Source organism: Esox lucius, chromosome 14 (genome assembly GCF_011004845.1).
Source record: "Esox lucius isolate fEsoLuc1 chromosome 14, fEsoLuc1.pri, whole genome shotgun sequence".
Taxonomy (NCBI): domain Eukaryota; kingdom Metazoa; phylum Chordata; class Actinopteri; order Esociformes; family Esocidae; genus Esox; species Esox lucius.
The window spans coordinates 6,564,359-6,577,137 of NC_047582.1; the positions used below are offsets into that span (position 1 = coordinate 6,564,359).

The window sequence follows — 12,779 nt, forward strand, 5'->3', positions numbered from 1 at the left end:
CATGGAGTTAGCGATGACCATGGGGGGGGCTCTATTAGAAGGAGGTCTTTGGTTTGTGGTTCATTAGGTTCATTTAACAGCAGTAAAGTAATAAAAAAAGATTAGCAGATACCTTCCAAAGCAGGCCAATGGCAAGAGCCAATAGAAGCAGGCCTCCAATCACACTGCCTACTATAATCCCAACAGGCACCTCCCCTTTCTCCCCTGGTTTACTGATGGTGACTCCAAACTGCAGACAGGATGAAAGACAGAGGATGAGTCAGGAGGCGGGACAAATATCCCACTGACCAACTGACTGGCAACATGTATAACCTAACATGCTGTTCATCTAAGATCCAGGAGAGGGCAGTGTAGACATTTAACCTAACATGCTGTTCATCTAAGATCCAGGAGAGGGCAGTGTAGACACATTTAACCTAACATGCTGTTCATCTAAGATCCAGGAGAGGGCAGTGTAGACACATTTAACCTAATATGCTGTTCATCTAAGATCCAGGAGAGGGCAGTGTAGACACATTTAACCTAACATGCTGTTCATCTAAGATCCAGGAGAGGGCAGTGTAGACACATTTATCCTAACATGCTGTTCATCTAAGATCCAGGAGAGAGCAGTGTAGACATTTATCTTGTACCAAAAAACAATTAAGCTTTTTTAACACTTTAAAAACATGACAACATTAGGGTGTGTTTAAAAATCTATTTAAAGTATTGTATGTTTTTATTTCTGGTACCGTCAGGTGTTTGTTAGAGATGATCAGCAGTTCAGGTTCGGAGGTCTTAATCTCTGTGCTCACTGTCAGCGTGGTGGACTGGAAGGTGGACTACACAGAGCAAACACAGGAGGCAATTCCTAATTCATGAGTAATGGCGTCATCCATTACATAATGAGAGGACACTATTAAGTAGGAGTAGAGCATGTACATGAGGAGACAATTATGTTAGCTATACTTACAGCTGCGAAGGTACCGTTCCAAATCCGCGAGGTCACGTTCACAAAAAATGCGCTTTTTATCTGCATGTCTTTCAGGAAACATTTCATGTGCTGGCACTTGGCTGTGTTACAGTCCTGGAAATAGAAAACATTAAAATCAATTATTCTGTTTTCAGAGGAGATAGATTCATGGTTTAATGAACAATCTTCGTCTCTTAAAAATTCAAACAAAAATAAACACCAGGATTTCTGTGCTCATGAGGTTTTCGTTGGAGAAGGTGGGTGTGTAGGGCTGTTGTGTAATCTTCAGAGGGTTGAGGGTTACATCACAGGTTACATCGCCGGCCTGCAGAACAGCAACCACATTTGTATTCAGATAGGTTAAGTTGAGGTGGTATTTTCAGTCTGCTTTCACCCTACTGAAAAGTGTTCTTACAGTTAGTAGGATTTTTGGCCACTGTGGTTGTAAAATTAGTGCAAACCAAATAATGCGCCCAGTCATCAAAACACTTGCTTTGAAACTTGGAATTGAATGGCTATCTGATGTATAATAGTGATTCTACACTGCATGCACAATTATTATGCGAGTATTCTGATCGTATTATTATTTCTATGCACATTTTCCAACTCCAAACCATATAAACTTGAATGCTCATTGGATTGAATAATTTACAGGTGATATGTACAGTGGATATAAAAAGGCTACACACCCCTGTTAAAATGCCAAGTTCTTGTGATGTAAAAGAATGAGACAAAGATAATCTTAGAACTTTTTCCACCTTTAATGTGGCCTATAACATGAACAATTCAATTGAAAAACAAACTGAAATCTTTGAGGGGGATTATATTTTTTTTAACTCACAATAACCTGGTTGCAAAAGTGTGCACACCCTTAAACTAATACTTTGTTGAAGCACCTTGATTTTATTACAGCACTCAGTCTTTTTGCGTAGGAGTCTATTAGCATGGCATATCTTGACGTGGCAATATTTGCACACTCTTCTATGCAAAAGCGCTCTAAATCTGTCAGATTGCGAGGACAGATGTTCAATTGGATTCAGGTCTGGGCTCTGGCTGGGCCATTCCAAAACGTTAATCTTCTTCTGGTGAAGTCATGCTTTTGTGGATTTGGATGTGTGCTTTGGGTCGTTGTCATGCTGAAAGGTGAACTTCATCTTCAGCTTTCTAACGGACATCTGAAGGTTTTGTGCCAAAATTGCCTGGTATTTGGAACGGTTCATAATTCCCTCCACCCTGACTAAGACCCCAGTTCCAGCTGAAGAAAAACAGCCCCAAAGTATGATGCTGCCACCACCATGCTTCACTGTGGGTATGATGTTCTTTGGGTGATGTGCAGTGTTGTTTTCTTTGTAAGAATACGGGAGATTGTTGTCACATGTAGCACACAGCCGGTACTTGCCAGAAATTCCTGCAGTTCCTTTAAATGTTACTATAGGCCTCTTGGAAGCCTCCCTGACCATTTTTTTTTCTCGTCTTTTCATCAATTTTGGAGGGACGTCCAGTTCTAGGTAATGTCTCTGTTGTGCCATATTTTCTCCACTTGATGATGACTGACTTCATTGTGTTCCATGATATATCTAATGCTTTGGAAATTATTTTGACTGATATCTTGCAACAATGAGATCCCTCTGATGCTTTGGATGTTCTCTGCGGACCATGGCTTTTGCTCTGAGATGCAACTAAGAAAATGTCAGAAAGTCCTACTAGAAAAGCTGACCTTTATTTGTTATTAATTAGAGTCACTTTAAATGATGGCGGGTGTGTAATGATTTCTATTTAACATGAGTTTGTATGTGATTGGTTAATTCTGAACACAGCCACATCCCCAGTTATAAGAGGGTGTGCACACTTACGCAACCAGGTTATTGTAAGGTTTTCATTTTTCTCCCTCGAAGATTTCAATTTGTTTTTCAAATTTAATTGTTCACATTATAGGTCACATTAAAAGTGGAAAAAGTTCTAACATTATATCTTTGTCTCATTCTTTTACCTTACAAAAACCTGGCATTTTAACAGGGGTGTGTAGACTTTTTATATCCACTGTAAATACCTGAAGATTTTTCAAATGTTTTATGGACAGATGAAATGAGTGACTCTTGATGGACAGGCCTGTGGCCATCAATAATGGACAAAGGGAACCGCTTTGAGTCAGGCGCCAGCCAGTTGGAGGAGGGGTAATGGTACGGGCTGATATAATTAAGGATGAGGGAGTTGGACCTTTTCGGGTTGAAGATGGACTGAAACTCACACAAACCTACTGCCAGTTTCTGGAAAATGTCCTCAGCATTCAAGAAGGCCATGTTCTTTATGCAGGACAATTGGCTAGCAAGCAAGGGCCTCAAAGATGCCCGAATATTGACCTGGCCCCCTTCCTTACCTGACTTAAATCTTATTGAGAACTTGTGGACCCTTCTCAAATATGAGATTTACAGTCAGAGAAGCCTCTTTGAACAGCATTTGGGAGGCTGTGATTGCTGCTTCAGCGAATGTTGATCGTGAACAGATCAAGAAACTGACAGACTGCATGGATGGAAGGCTCATGGCAGTGATTGAAAAGAACGGTGGCTATATTGGTCACTGAATATTTTTGAAAGACCAGAAATGTTATTTTTCATTTTGTGTTACTTATTTGTTGCACTTACTCAACAAATTGAGAATACATTTTTGTAATTTAGTTGCATAATTATTCTGCAAACTAATTGTTGCCCTAATAATAACTAATGTCACACTAATAACTGTGCACACTTATTTATTCCCCTGAGAAAGATTTCCTTTGTTAAACATTCAGGTTTGAGGTTCAATTATATTTTGGATTGACTGAGAGCATTGTGTTTGTTGGACAATGAAATAAATGTTGAGGAATACGATTTGCCTAATAATTGTGCACGCAGCGTATGTATAGATTATACACTATACACAGTAGACATTGACAACATACAACACATGGTCCAAAATCTGAAGTTTAAAAATTTACACATTTTATGATAACATAGTTTGGTGGGACAACCACAAGACCAAGTAATAATAAATACACTTTGGCTCAATAAACTAGCTATCAGCAAAGTCAGAGCTAGAACGGAGAACATTGCATGCATTCATTCCTGGAACAGGGTGGGGGTTGTCTTTTGACAGAGAATAGGACAACACCAACTCCTGTAACCAGTTATTTGGGGACAAGACAGGTTGAACAGTGTACTCACAGGTGCTGTGGTGACACCAGTTATGTAAAGTAATGGATTTCCTCTTGATGTGGTGCTGGGCATTGACACTGTGAAGTAGGCCAGACTGATTGGTAAATTCCCTGTGGAAACCTGAAAAGAAAACAGGAGGTGATTCAGGAGGTGGTTAAGCCCTTTCGGCCACTGCCACCAGTGCACATAGAACACTGCAGCGTGGCTTCGAATCCGTGCCTCCGCTCTTTCAGTACAAAAACCTCTGCTTTCTTTTCCTACTGTCTCTATCAGGTGATCCATAGAGAAATGCTCGTGAGTAGATGGTGCACTGCACTTCAACCACAAAGCAGAAGTATTTCCCCAATGGGCTGACAAACAGGCTTCTCACCTTCAGGGAGAATTTGAACTCGGGGCCAATGTCGTCGAAAGTGTTCACTGTGGTTTTCACTTCGTGGTTCGCTTCAATCACGTAGAATTCCGGGTCCATTTTCCAGGAGACAGTGATCTCTGAGTCATAGTGGACTGGGATAGAGAGTAAGACATGGTTGTCTGACATATCTGCCTCTGTGCTGTCACTGTAGAAAGGATGACAACAATTTACAAGATCAATATACCTGCATATCTGACAGTGTGCGGTCAAAGGGAGAGGATCGGCCATTTTGTTGTGGCGAACAGGAGCAATTAGCGCGAACAGGAGCAATTAGCACTAACTGTGTTTTCTACATGTTGTTGACACCTCAGTTGTCTCACACATACTGACATTAACAAGTGCTGCGCAATCTCACCTGAGAACTTCAAATCTCACATCAGCTATGGGCTGGCGTTCTAACAGGTTGAAGTCGAAGTTGATTTCAAATGACACCTGCAGGGAACAAATGCGTGTGGATTAGGAGCCCTAACCTGGGCTGACGAACAGTGTGACAGGGACACGCCAGCCACTCTGCCGCGGTCAAGTCTTACCTTTTGGTTTGGCCCGATAACTGGGTACCCCACCCTGCATAAGACTGCGTAAGACTCTTGGGTGGAGGTGCATTCCACTTTCTCCTCATTACTCTCGCTCTGAAATGACACCGTTCAAGGTTAGGGGATATCTACTGAGATCGTCGTCCTACAGTGCATGTATTTAATCTATTCCAGAGCAAAGTTACAATGAAATGATCCACGGGTCCCTGAAGAGAGGTGTGAACACCTCTGTCCAACAGATCAGTCATCCTAAATTACAAATCCTATACTCACTCAACATTCCATGTATACACTATGATTACCGATACTGACATTGTGTCCGGTTGTTATGTTTTATTTGTGCATTTTAGTATCTGTTTTATGTATTTGTCTTGCATTGCCTGTAAGAATTGTATTGTGTAGTTTGCATGTGTGTTCTGGGCTCTTAAATAACTTGAATAAGGGTCAGTGACCTACTGGAGGAGTGATGGAAGCGTAGAAGAGGTTTTTGGAGTATTTGACTATGACTCTGGTGTTGTATGCATTCTCCTTTTTGTTGACCACAGACACAGTGAAGGAGAGCCTCTTGTTCTTTAAGCTGATCAACATCTTGGAGGAGCTGTGGAGCACAACAACTCATTTAACATAGAACAACAAAGGGGGATTAAGAATGTACATTTACAATAGACCTGTGCATGCTCCGGTTTCAGTGCTGCAACGTGAAGATGTGATGGGGAACACTAAAACAGAGTCATGTACGAGGTCACCGTTAACTGGAATGGTGAAAGGAAAATATATTGTGCTTCTTTTCTGACCGGCCAAGGTTTATGACAGTACCACGGATTTTAAGTGTGTGTGTGTGTGTGTGTGTGTTTGGCTGTCTGTAAACTCTGTATTACAGTTACTCTGGCTGGGAATCAAACAAATTACAGTGTACTAAGTGCACTTAACTGTAAACTGTAATTTATGTGTTTACCTCAGTCTTAGCAAACGTCTGGAAAATTGCTTTTAGAATTCACTTTAATGAAGGCAAATTGTGGTTTGTTTGAATCTCGTCCTCTGTCATTCGACTTATTATAACAAGTTTTAGTTAAACTCTCTTCTTACTAACAAGGCTTGATAGAGGGTGAGTATTCGTACTAAACCAGATCAACAGAACAGGATGGGACATGTCTAATTCTGTGCAAAAACATTTGGAAATACTTCTATTCTCTTTTATCCCTGAGTTCCTATAGAGAGCTTGCTAATTGAACTGTGCTTGAGCTTTTATTGAACCAGACTCAACTGTGTTTACCACTGTGTTCAGTGTGGTTTTCCTAGTGTATGTTGAATGTGTGTCAAAGCTCACCTGGGAATCATTTGTCCTTTCTTCACGCTCAACTCTAGGTCACTGTCACACACCTCGTCAGAGCCGCATTCTTTGGAGAACGGAATCTGTTGTGAAAGTTCACATGAAAGGACGTTCTGTTTATGGGGTTGTGTGTGGAATTCAGAGGTGGGATTAACACTAGCCCGGGTCTCAGATCAACTAGCCCGGGTCTCAGTTCAACTAGCCCGGGGTCTCAGTTCAACTAGCCCGGGGTCTCAGTTCAACTATAGCTCAACCACGACCCAAACCGTCCCAGATCTACCCTCGCTATTACTCTGGTTTCATGTCAAATTTATTAACGTTCAGACACAATGAAATAATACCTTGGTTGTACAGTACAGTGAGATGCATATTTGCGCTTCCTCAAAAATAAATTATAATATACAAAGTAGCTCAATAAACGTAATACATTATTTAAAAATTACCTTAACAATAATTTCTTAACGCTTATCCCAGCTGCATCTCCTATCACAGTTTTATCACCATGTCTGACACAATTTTTTATTATAGTCTGAAACTACAAGATTACCATTCATCAAAAAAAGACACACCAACACATAATATAGTGAACATTCAGGTTTATGGAAAACCATAATTCACTGCAAGCAACTGTAGCTTTCATTGGATTTTCTCAGATAACAAAACGTCACGTAGGTTCTCATCAGTTGGTATCAAATGCAGCATTGTTCATATAAAAACTCACAAAGAACTGCCAGGCGTTTGGACTGAGGACATCCAGAACGGGACTGGAGTCTGGATCCTGCAGAGCGATTTCCACACGCAGACCAATGGAGTTCACCAAGTCAGGAGCTTCCTGTTGGACAGGAAGGAAAATATAGAATTCATTTTATTAGTGGAATTTGTTTACATTCTTTATTTGCAAGCATGACTCACAAAAAAGTCCTGATAATAACTAAATTAATTATCTTAAGAAACACTAGATAATACATCAATATGGTGTACATTACTTGCTCTTTCCATGACTGTTGGTGCCGTTTATCTTGGTAATAAATGAATCTGTTGATATTTAGGAATTGGTTGAATGTGTGTTTTACCTGAACGAAGACCTCCAGGGTGTCACAGAACCCCATGGGAGAAACTTTGATGTCTGCCTGAATGCTTCTCTCAGAGTTCTTGAACTGACCCCTGGAGGTGAAGCGAGAGCCCTGGAGATCCGCATCCAAAGTCAGGTTGTATCTGAGAGCTGAGGGGGAACACAGCAGAGGCAACAATCACACCATTAGAGGCACATCAGACCATCAATGGCTTGAGAAGCCCACGTGACACTGTAAGTGACCCCTGATTGGACGCAGGGTGACCCTGTAGAGTGGAAGAGAAAATCTTCTGGGAGAAAGAGAGGGGGAGGAATAGACAGAGGTAAGCAGAACTTACCCACAGGTCCAACAGGATTCTTGGGCTTGAAGGTAGCACTGAAACAGACTTCGGTGTTGAAGCAGGACGTGCGTTTTCCGTTGACCACACACTTCTTACTCAAGATGCTGATCTTATCAGGGTTGAAGGTGACACTGGCTGTCACTATGGCCACACCTCGAGACCTGGAAGGGGAACATTCAACAAATGATTCTCTTTGTAATAACCATGTAGTTGAAGTTGAATCTCACGCTAGCTAGCTTCAGTTAGAATGACATATCCAACTACTGAAAGACATTTCACAGGGTATAACTGTATAGCTTCACAATGGTTGATTGATTTGTTTGTGAACTGATTGGTTGATGGCTTGAGTCCTTTAATGATTATGTCAGTGACATCCACTGCTATGTACAGTATAAGTGGCTGAGATTTAGATCCAGCTAGGAACAGTCAGCATTTTCTGACCTCTTTAAACCAAGTCCACCCAGCTTTTCTGTCTTCAAAAGTAGACAAATATGCTGACAAACTACATGCTTTCCCACAGTTACAGAGGAAAAACCGTGACATTATAATCCATCTGAAATCTCCTTCTGCATGAAAAGTCCAGACTTTTCAAAAGGAATATTGGTTGGCTGTGGTTCCCCTTCAGCAGCAAATGGACAGAAGGCATCTCACTAAGACTCAAAGAGCCTTAGTGAGATGTCTTTCAGAGCCTACTCTCATTTGATTGGTTCAGTATTTTAAACCAAGACCAGCCATCTATTTGTTGACAGGACACGTTTAAGTTAAAGAATTGGGATGACCGTTTGTGAGGCGTTTTAACTGGGGATAAAAATGCATTTATTAAAAAAGCAAACAAGTCTCACCAGAGCTGGACAACTTTCCCATAAGCCCCCACTGAGACATCTGGGATGGTGTCGTCGTTTAAGTCAGAACTGGTGTCCAGGGACCTCCCAAAATACTGCAGCAGAGGATCTAGCTTGGAGCCAAGGATTCTCTGAAATGAACAGGATAAAACATGATCTAACTATTTGATCTCACATTAAACTCTCCCATTGGCTGAATTCCATCAAATGGAAATACCCACGGTATAGCGTCAGATAATTATAAGCAAGCAAAACAAGACAGAAGACATGCGGTCCAAGGGCCATAACAGCACTTTGACATCTAGTGGAGGGCCTCCACCTTAAGTGAATAACACCACAACACATAGCCCATAATCTACCGCCACCTCTTATTTAATGGTAGTTAAATGGGCAATATGTACGATTACAATGGGCGTTGCTATATCTGCAGTGAATATTCCTTATACTTGCTTTAGACAGTCGTAGTACTATCCTTACCATCCTGGACTAGCTAGTACTATACCGTCCTCGTTGGGCAGATGAGGGGGAGACAAGTCATGTTATTGTTTATAGGCAGGATTCTACACAGTGCCCCTTTAATCAAATGGATATCAACTCCAAACCTCACATGCCCATACCGTAGGTCTGCCTATCTTTCCCAGTATTTTACGATTTAGTCATTTCCTCCTGAAATCTCTCCGATCTATCATGTTGGATTCCGACTAGATGTATTATACACTTCACACAACGCAGATGAGAACTATATGATCACTAAGTAAAGCTAAACCTTTTGAGCTTTTAAAGGGACATGAGTATATGTGGTATGGACAGGACATAATAAACTGTGAGAATTGATAGGAAGAAAGAGTTGTACTTTTGATGACAGTCCCTTCCCTAAACAAACAATGTTGTGTCTCTGTACATATAAAGCGTGCCGCACAAGCCCTGAAAAGTGAAGCCAAAACGTCTCGATCGCCCCCTGGTGAGTGGTCCCAGTATAGGTCATAAACCCCGCCCTCCCCATGTTATTCAATGGGACGCGAGACCAACTAAACAATTAAATTACCCTTCAAATATATTTTTTCCGAAGCTGGTTTCTGTCATTTACTGTAGTTTGTATCACGCTAATGTAAATTCAAGAGTTTGTTTTTAAAATAAGTTTGTTTTTAGTTAGTTATTTAATGCTCTAAAAACGGTGGTGTGACGTCGTGATTCACAGCTGTGATTGACAGCTATCTGAGCCGAGGAGCCACTGAATCTTCGGAGGACTGAGAAGATTGGAACTTTACATTTAATCTCTAAATTTCTATAATTGATATAATTTCACATGGACATAATGGGTTGTTCTGCAGTACATTGTGCTAACCGATCTGGCATTTCCAATCGATCTTTGAATTTTTTTCGGTAAGTTAAATTTATAAGCTATTTAATTAGTAAATAAATGTAATGGGCTAGCTAACGTTAGCTAAAAGACAACAAGCCTCGTTAATAGCCATGTTAATAGCTAGCAGGTGATCGTTAGCTAGAAGTTACCAATTATTTTTGTATTAGGCCTATTCTAAATTAAGGTTAAACATGATGTAAGTTAGGCTATAACATATCGTCTAGGTTTAACAAGCAAAGGTTGTACTGTACTTGGACTTGCGATTGATTACGGTATGCGCATTCTGCGAGGGAGAGTGAGGGTGGGGCACAGGGGTGGGGCCGTTGATTTCGCGGCTTTACTTCCTTCTCACTACTGTGCATAACTACTGCGCAGAACTGGTCCCAAGATCGCTATCTGCGCAGACGCAAGTCCAAGATGTCAGTGCCGTATCAGGACACTGGTGGCTTCATTTTTCACCAATGGAAAAGAGCGAAAGGGCGTCGTCCATTATTTATACAGTCTATGGTACATATAACATGTATTTGTATTTCTGAGGGTAGTTCAGAGTGAGTGAAAATGATTGTGACTGTATTCTCTAAGACCATGAATAAATCTCAATCTTCTCAGCAGTGGTTGACTGCGGTTTATTTTATTGGTTACGTCCGAAACAGAATTTATGGCTAAATCTAACAGTGTCTTAAATTGGTCTTAAACCTCCCCATCTGTGGCGTATATGCCCATATTGACCACCCAAAATAAAGCCATTATCTAGGAGGACAAGAGTAAGTTTTGAGTCTTGCAGCTACTCTACCTGAGAGTACTCGGTCCTGAGGGTCTTCTTATCTCCGTTAAAAACATAGATTACACCTCGGTTGTCGTCTTCCAGTGGGGCCCCCACCACCACATCACTGTAGCCATCCATGTTGAGATCAAGAACCGCTGAGATGGACATCCCAAAACGAGCGTTCTCTGCTGGGGACGGGCCCTTCAGGACACCCTGGTCGCTCAGGATGCCCTAGTGGCCCAAATGGAAAAACGAACAGTAAATATTATTGTACTATGAGGAAGACATTACTTTGAAAAGTGGTTGAAGCGACTTCCGGGAGCTCTTCATTTTCCTTTAAACTCTTAGACTCTTATCTAAAGCGACTTGCAGCTCAGGAGCTGGATGTGGTCCAAAACAGAACCACCACTGTAAGTCACTTTAGATAAGAGTCTGATTGAAAGAAAAAGGAAACGCTTCCGGAAGACGTGTCCAGTGTCATGGACACAGTAAAGTTCAGCGTTTGCAGCTCGTTTGCAGCTCACCTTAGTGAAAGTGAGGAGGTAGACTTTTCCATTCTCCTTCTTGTGTTCGCTCATGAACATGGGAGCTCCGACCAGCAGTAGATCAGACACACCGTCCTTGTCCACGTCTAGGGGACAGAGCACGCTACCGTAGTAGGAGCCTATCTGCAACAACAGAGAGAACGTTCAGCCGTCAACAGAACCATCCGGAACAATAACACTGCGGTCAAAACAGATGGGAAGTAAGCGTCTATAGTCACTTAAAGGCGCTGTCCTCCTACCTGATCCCCCCTCTGGGAGTCTAGAACGATGGGATGTCCTCTTACCTGATCCCCCCTCTGGGAGTCTAGAATGATGGGCTGTCCTCTTACCTGATCCCCTCTCTGGGAGTCTAGAACGATGGGCTGTCCTCTTACCTGATCCCCCCTCTGGGAGTCTAGAACGATGGGCTGTCCTCTTACCTGATCCTCCCTCTGGGAGTCTAGAACGATGGGCTGTCCTCTTACCTGATCCCCTCTCTGGGAGTCTAGAACGATGGGATGTCCTCTTACCTGATCCCCCCTCTGGGAGTCTAGAACGATGGGCTGTCCTCTTACCTGATCCCCTCTCTGGGAGTCTAGAACGATGGGATGTCCTCTTACCTGATCCCCCCTCTGGGAGTCTAGAACGATGGGCTGTCCTCTTACCTGATCCCCCCTCTGGGAGTCTAGAACGATGGGATGTCCTCTTACCTGATCCCCCCTCTGGGAGTCTAGAACGATGGGCTGTCCTTTGGCATTGATGGTGTACACGATGACCTGTCCAGTGTGGTTGGAGCGAGGAGCGCCGGCCACGTAGTACTCCATTGTCCCATCGTTCAGCGTTGTCACGGAGTAGCCTGAACAGAAAAGGGTATTACGCCCTGAAGAGGACCGGTCTTAGCACTGTAAATGAAGGTATTTATTGTGTAAGCGCCAATGCCTTTTCCAACAAGTGCTGAAAATCTTCGGCTTTGTGCTGTATAATAATCCAACAATTCAATAGCGCGGGTCACGGCCAGTGTGGTTGCCAATCCAGCTCACTGGTCTTTTAGCAAAAAAAGAAAACGTTCCCACTGTCCGTGTCCAGTAAAACATAAATGCCTGAAAGTGTCTTAAAAGAAGCACATCTTCAGATGAAGACAAAGGACACATTGACTTGTGGGAGGTTGCAAGCACACATACCAGAGAGAGGTGGCACCACAAGTCCAAAAGTGTTATGGTTAGACAAAATTATTTATATTTTACATGTAGATAACTGGAATGTTTAGCTAGCTAGGTTTTGAAAGGTTTTGCAAATGTCAACAAAACAACCCCACGTCAATACAATACAACAAGCTGACTTAATTAGTGTCCCTTGCCTTGGGTAGCAGCAGCAGATCGTTTCATCTGCACTTGTCTTTTTCCCATGCCAAAAATATAATCAGTGTCAGTGAGCTTAAAATAATACTACTTAG

At 42.1% G+C, this 12,779-nt stretch overlaps 1 protein-coding gene across 5 annotated transcripts in view; it reads right to left on the reverse strand.

Annotated features, from left to right (window-relative positions):
* Positions 1-12,779, reverse strand: part of itga2.2 (integrin, alpha 2 (CD49B, alpha 2 subunit of VLA-2 receptor), tandem duplicate 2) — a 37,593-nt gene that overhangs the window by 1,764 nt on the left and 23,050 nt on the right. The window contains exons 12-29 of one of the 5 annotated variants that reach the window (XM_034297035.1): positions 12,075-12,182; positions 11,587-11,984; positions 11,327-11,470; positions 10,830-11,033; positions 8,674-8,804; positions 7,829-7,992; positions 7,492-7,640; positions 7,140-7,250; positions 6,416-6,501; positions 5,545-5,686; positions 5,086-5,184; positions 4,911-4,987; positions 4,514-4,700; positions 4,153-4,263; positions 1,173-1,277; positions 953-1,066; positions 732-821; positions 113-229 (exon numbers count right to left, since the gene is read on the reverse strand). In XM_034297035.1, the coding sequence (XP_034152926.1) occupies positions 113-229; positions 732-821; positions 953-1,066; positions 1,173-1,277; positions 4,153-4,263; positions 4,514-4,700; positions 4,911-4,987; positions 5,086-5,184; positions 5,545-5,686; positions 6,416-6,501; positions 7,140-7,250; positions 7,492-7,640; positions 7,829-7,992; positions 8,674-8,804; positions 10,830-11,033; positions 11,327-11,470; positions 11,587-11,984; positions 12,075-12,182 (2,537 nt within the window). Of the gene's footprint in view, positions 1-112; positions 230-731; positions 822-952; positions 1,067-1,172; positions 1,278-4,152; positions 4,264-4,513; positions 4,701-4,910; positions 4,988-5,085; positions 5,185-5,544; positions 5,687-6,415; positions 6,502-7,139; positions 7,251-7,491; positions 7,641-7,828; positions 7,993-8,673; positions 8,805-10,829; positions 11,034-11,326; positions 11,471-11,586; positions 12,183-12,779 lie in introns of all 5 variants that reach the window. The other 4 variants (XM_010877661.4, XM_029125101.2, XM_029125100.2 and 1 more) reach the window with 4 other exon arrangements.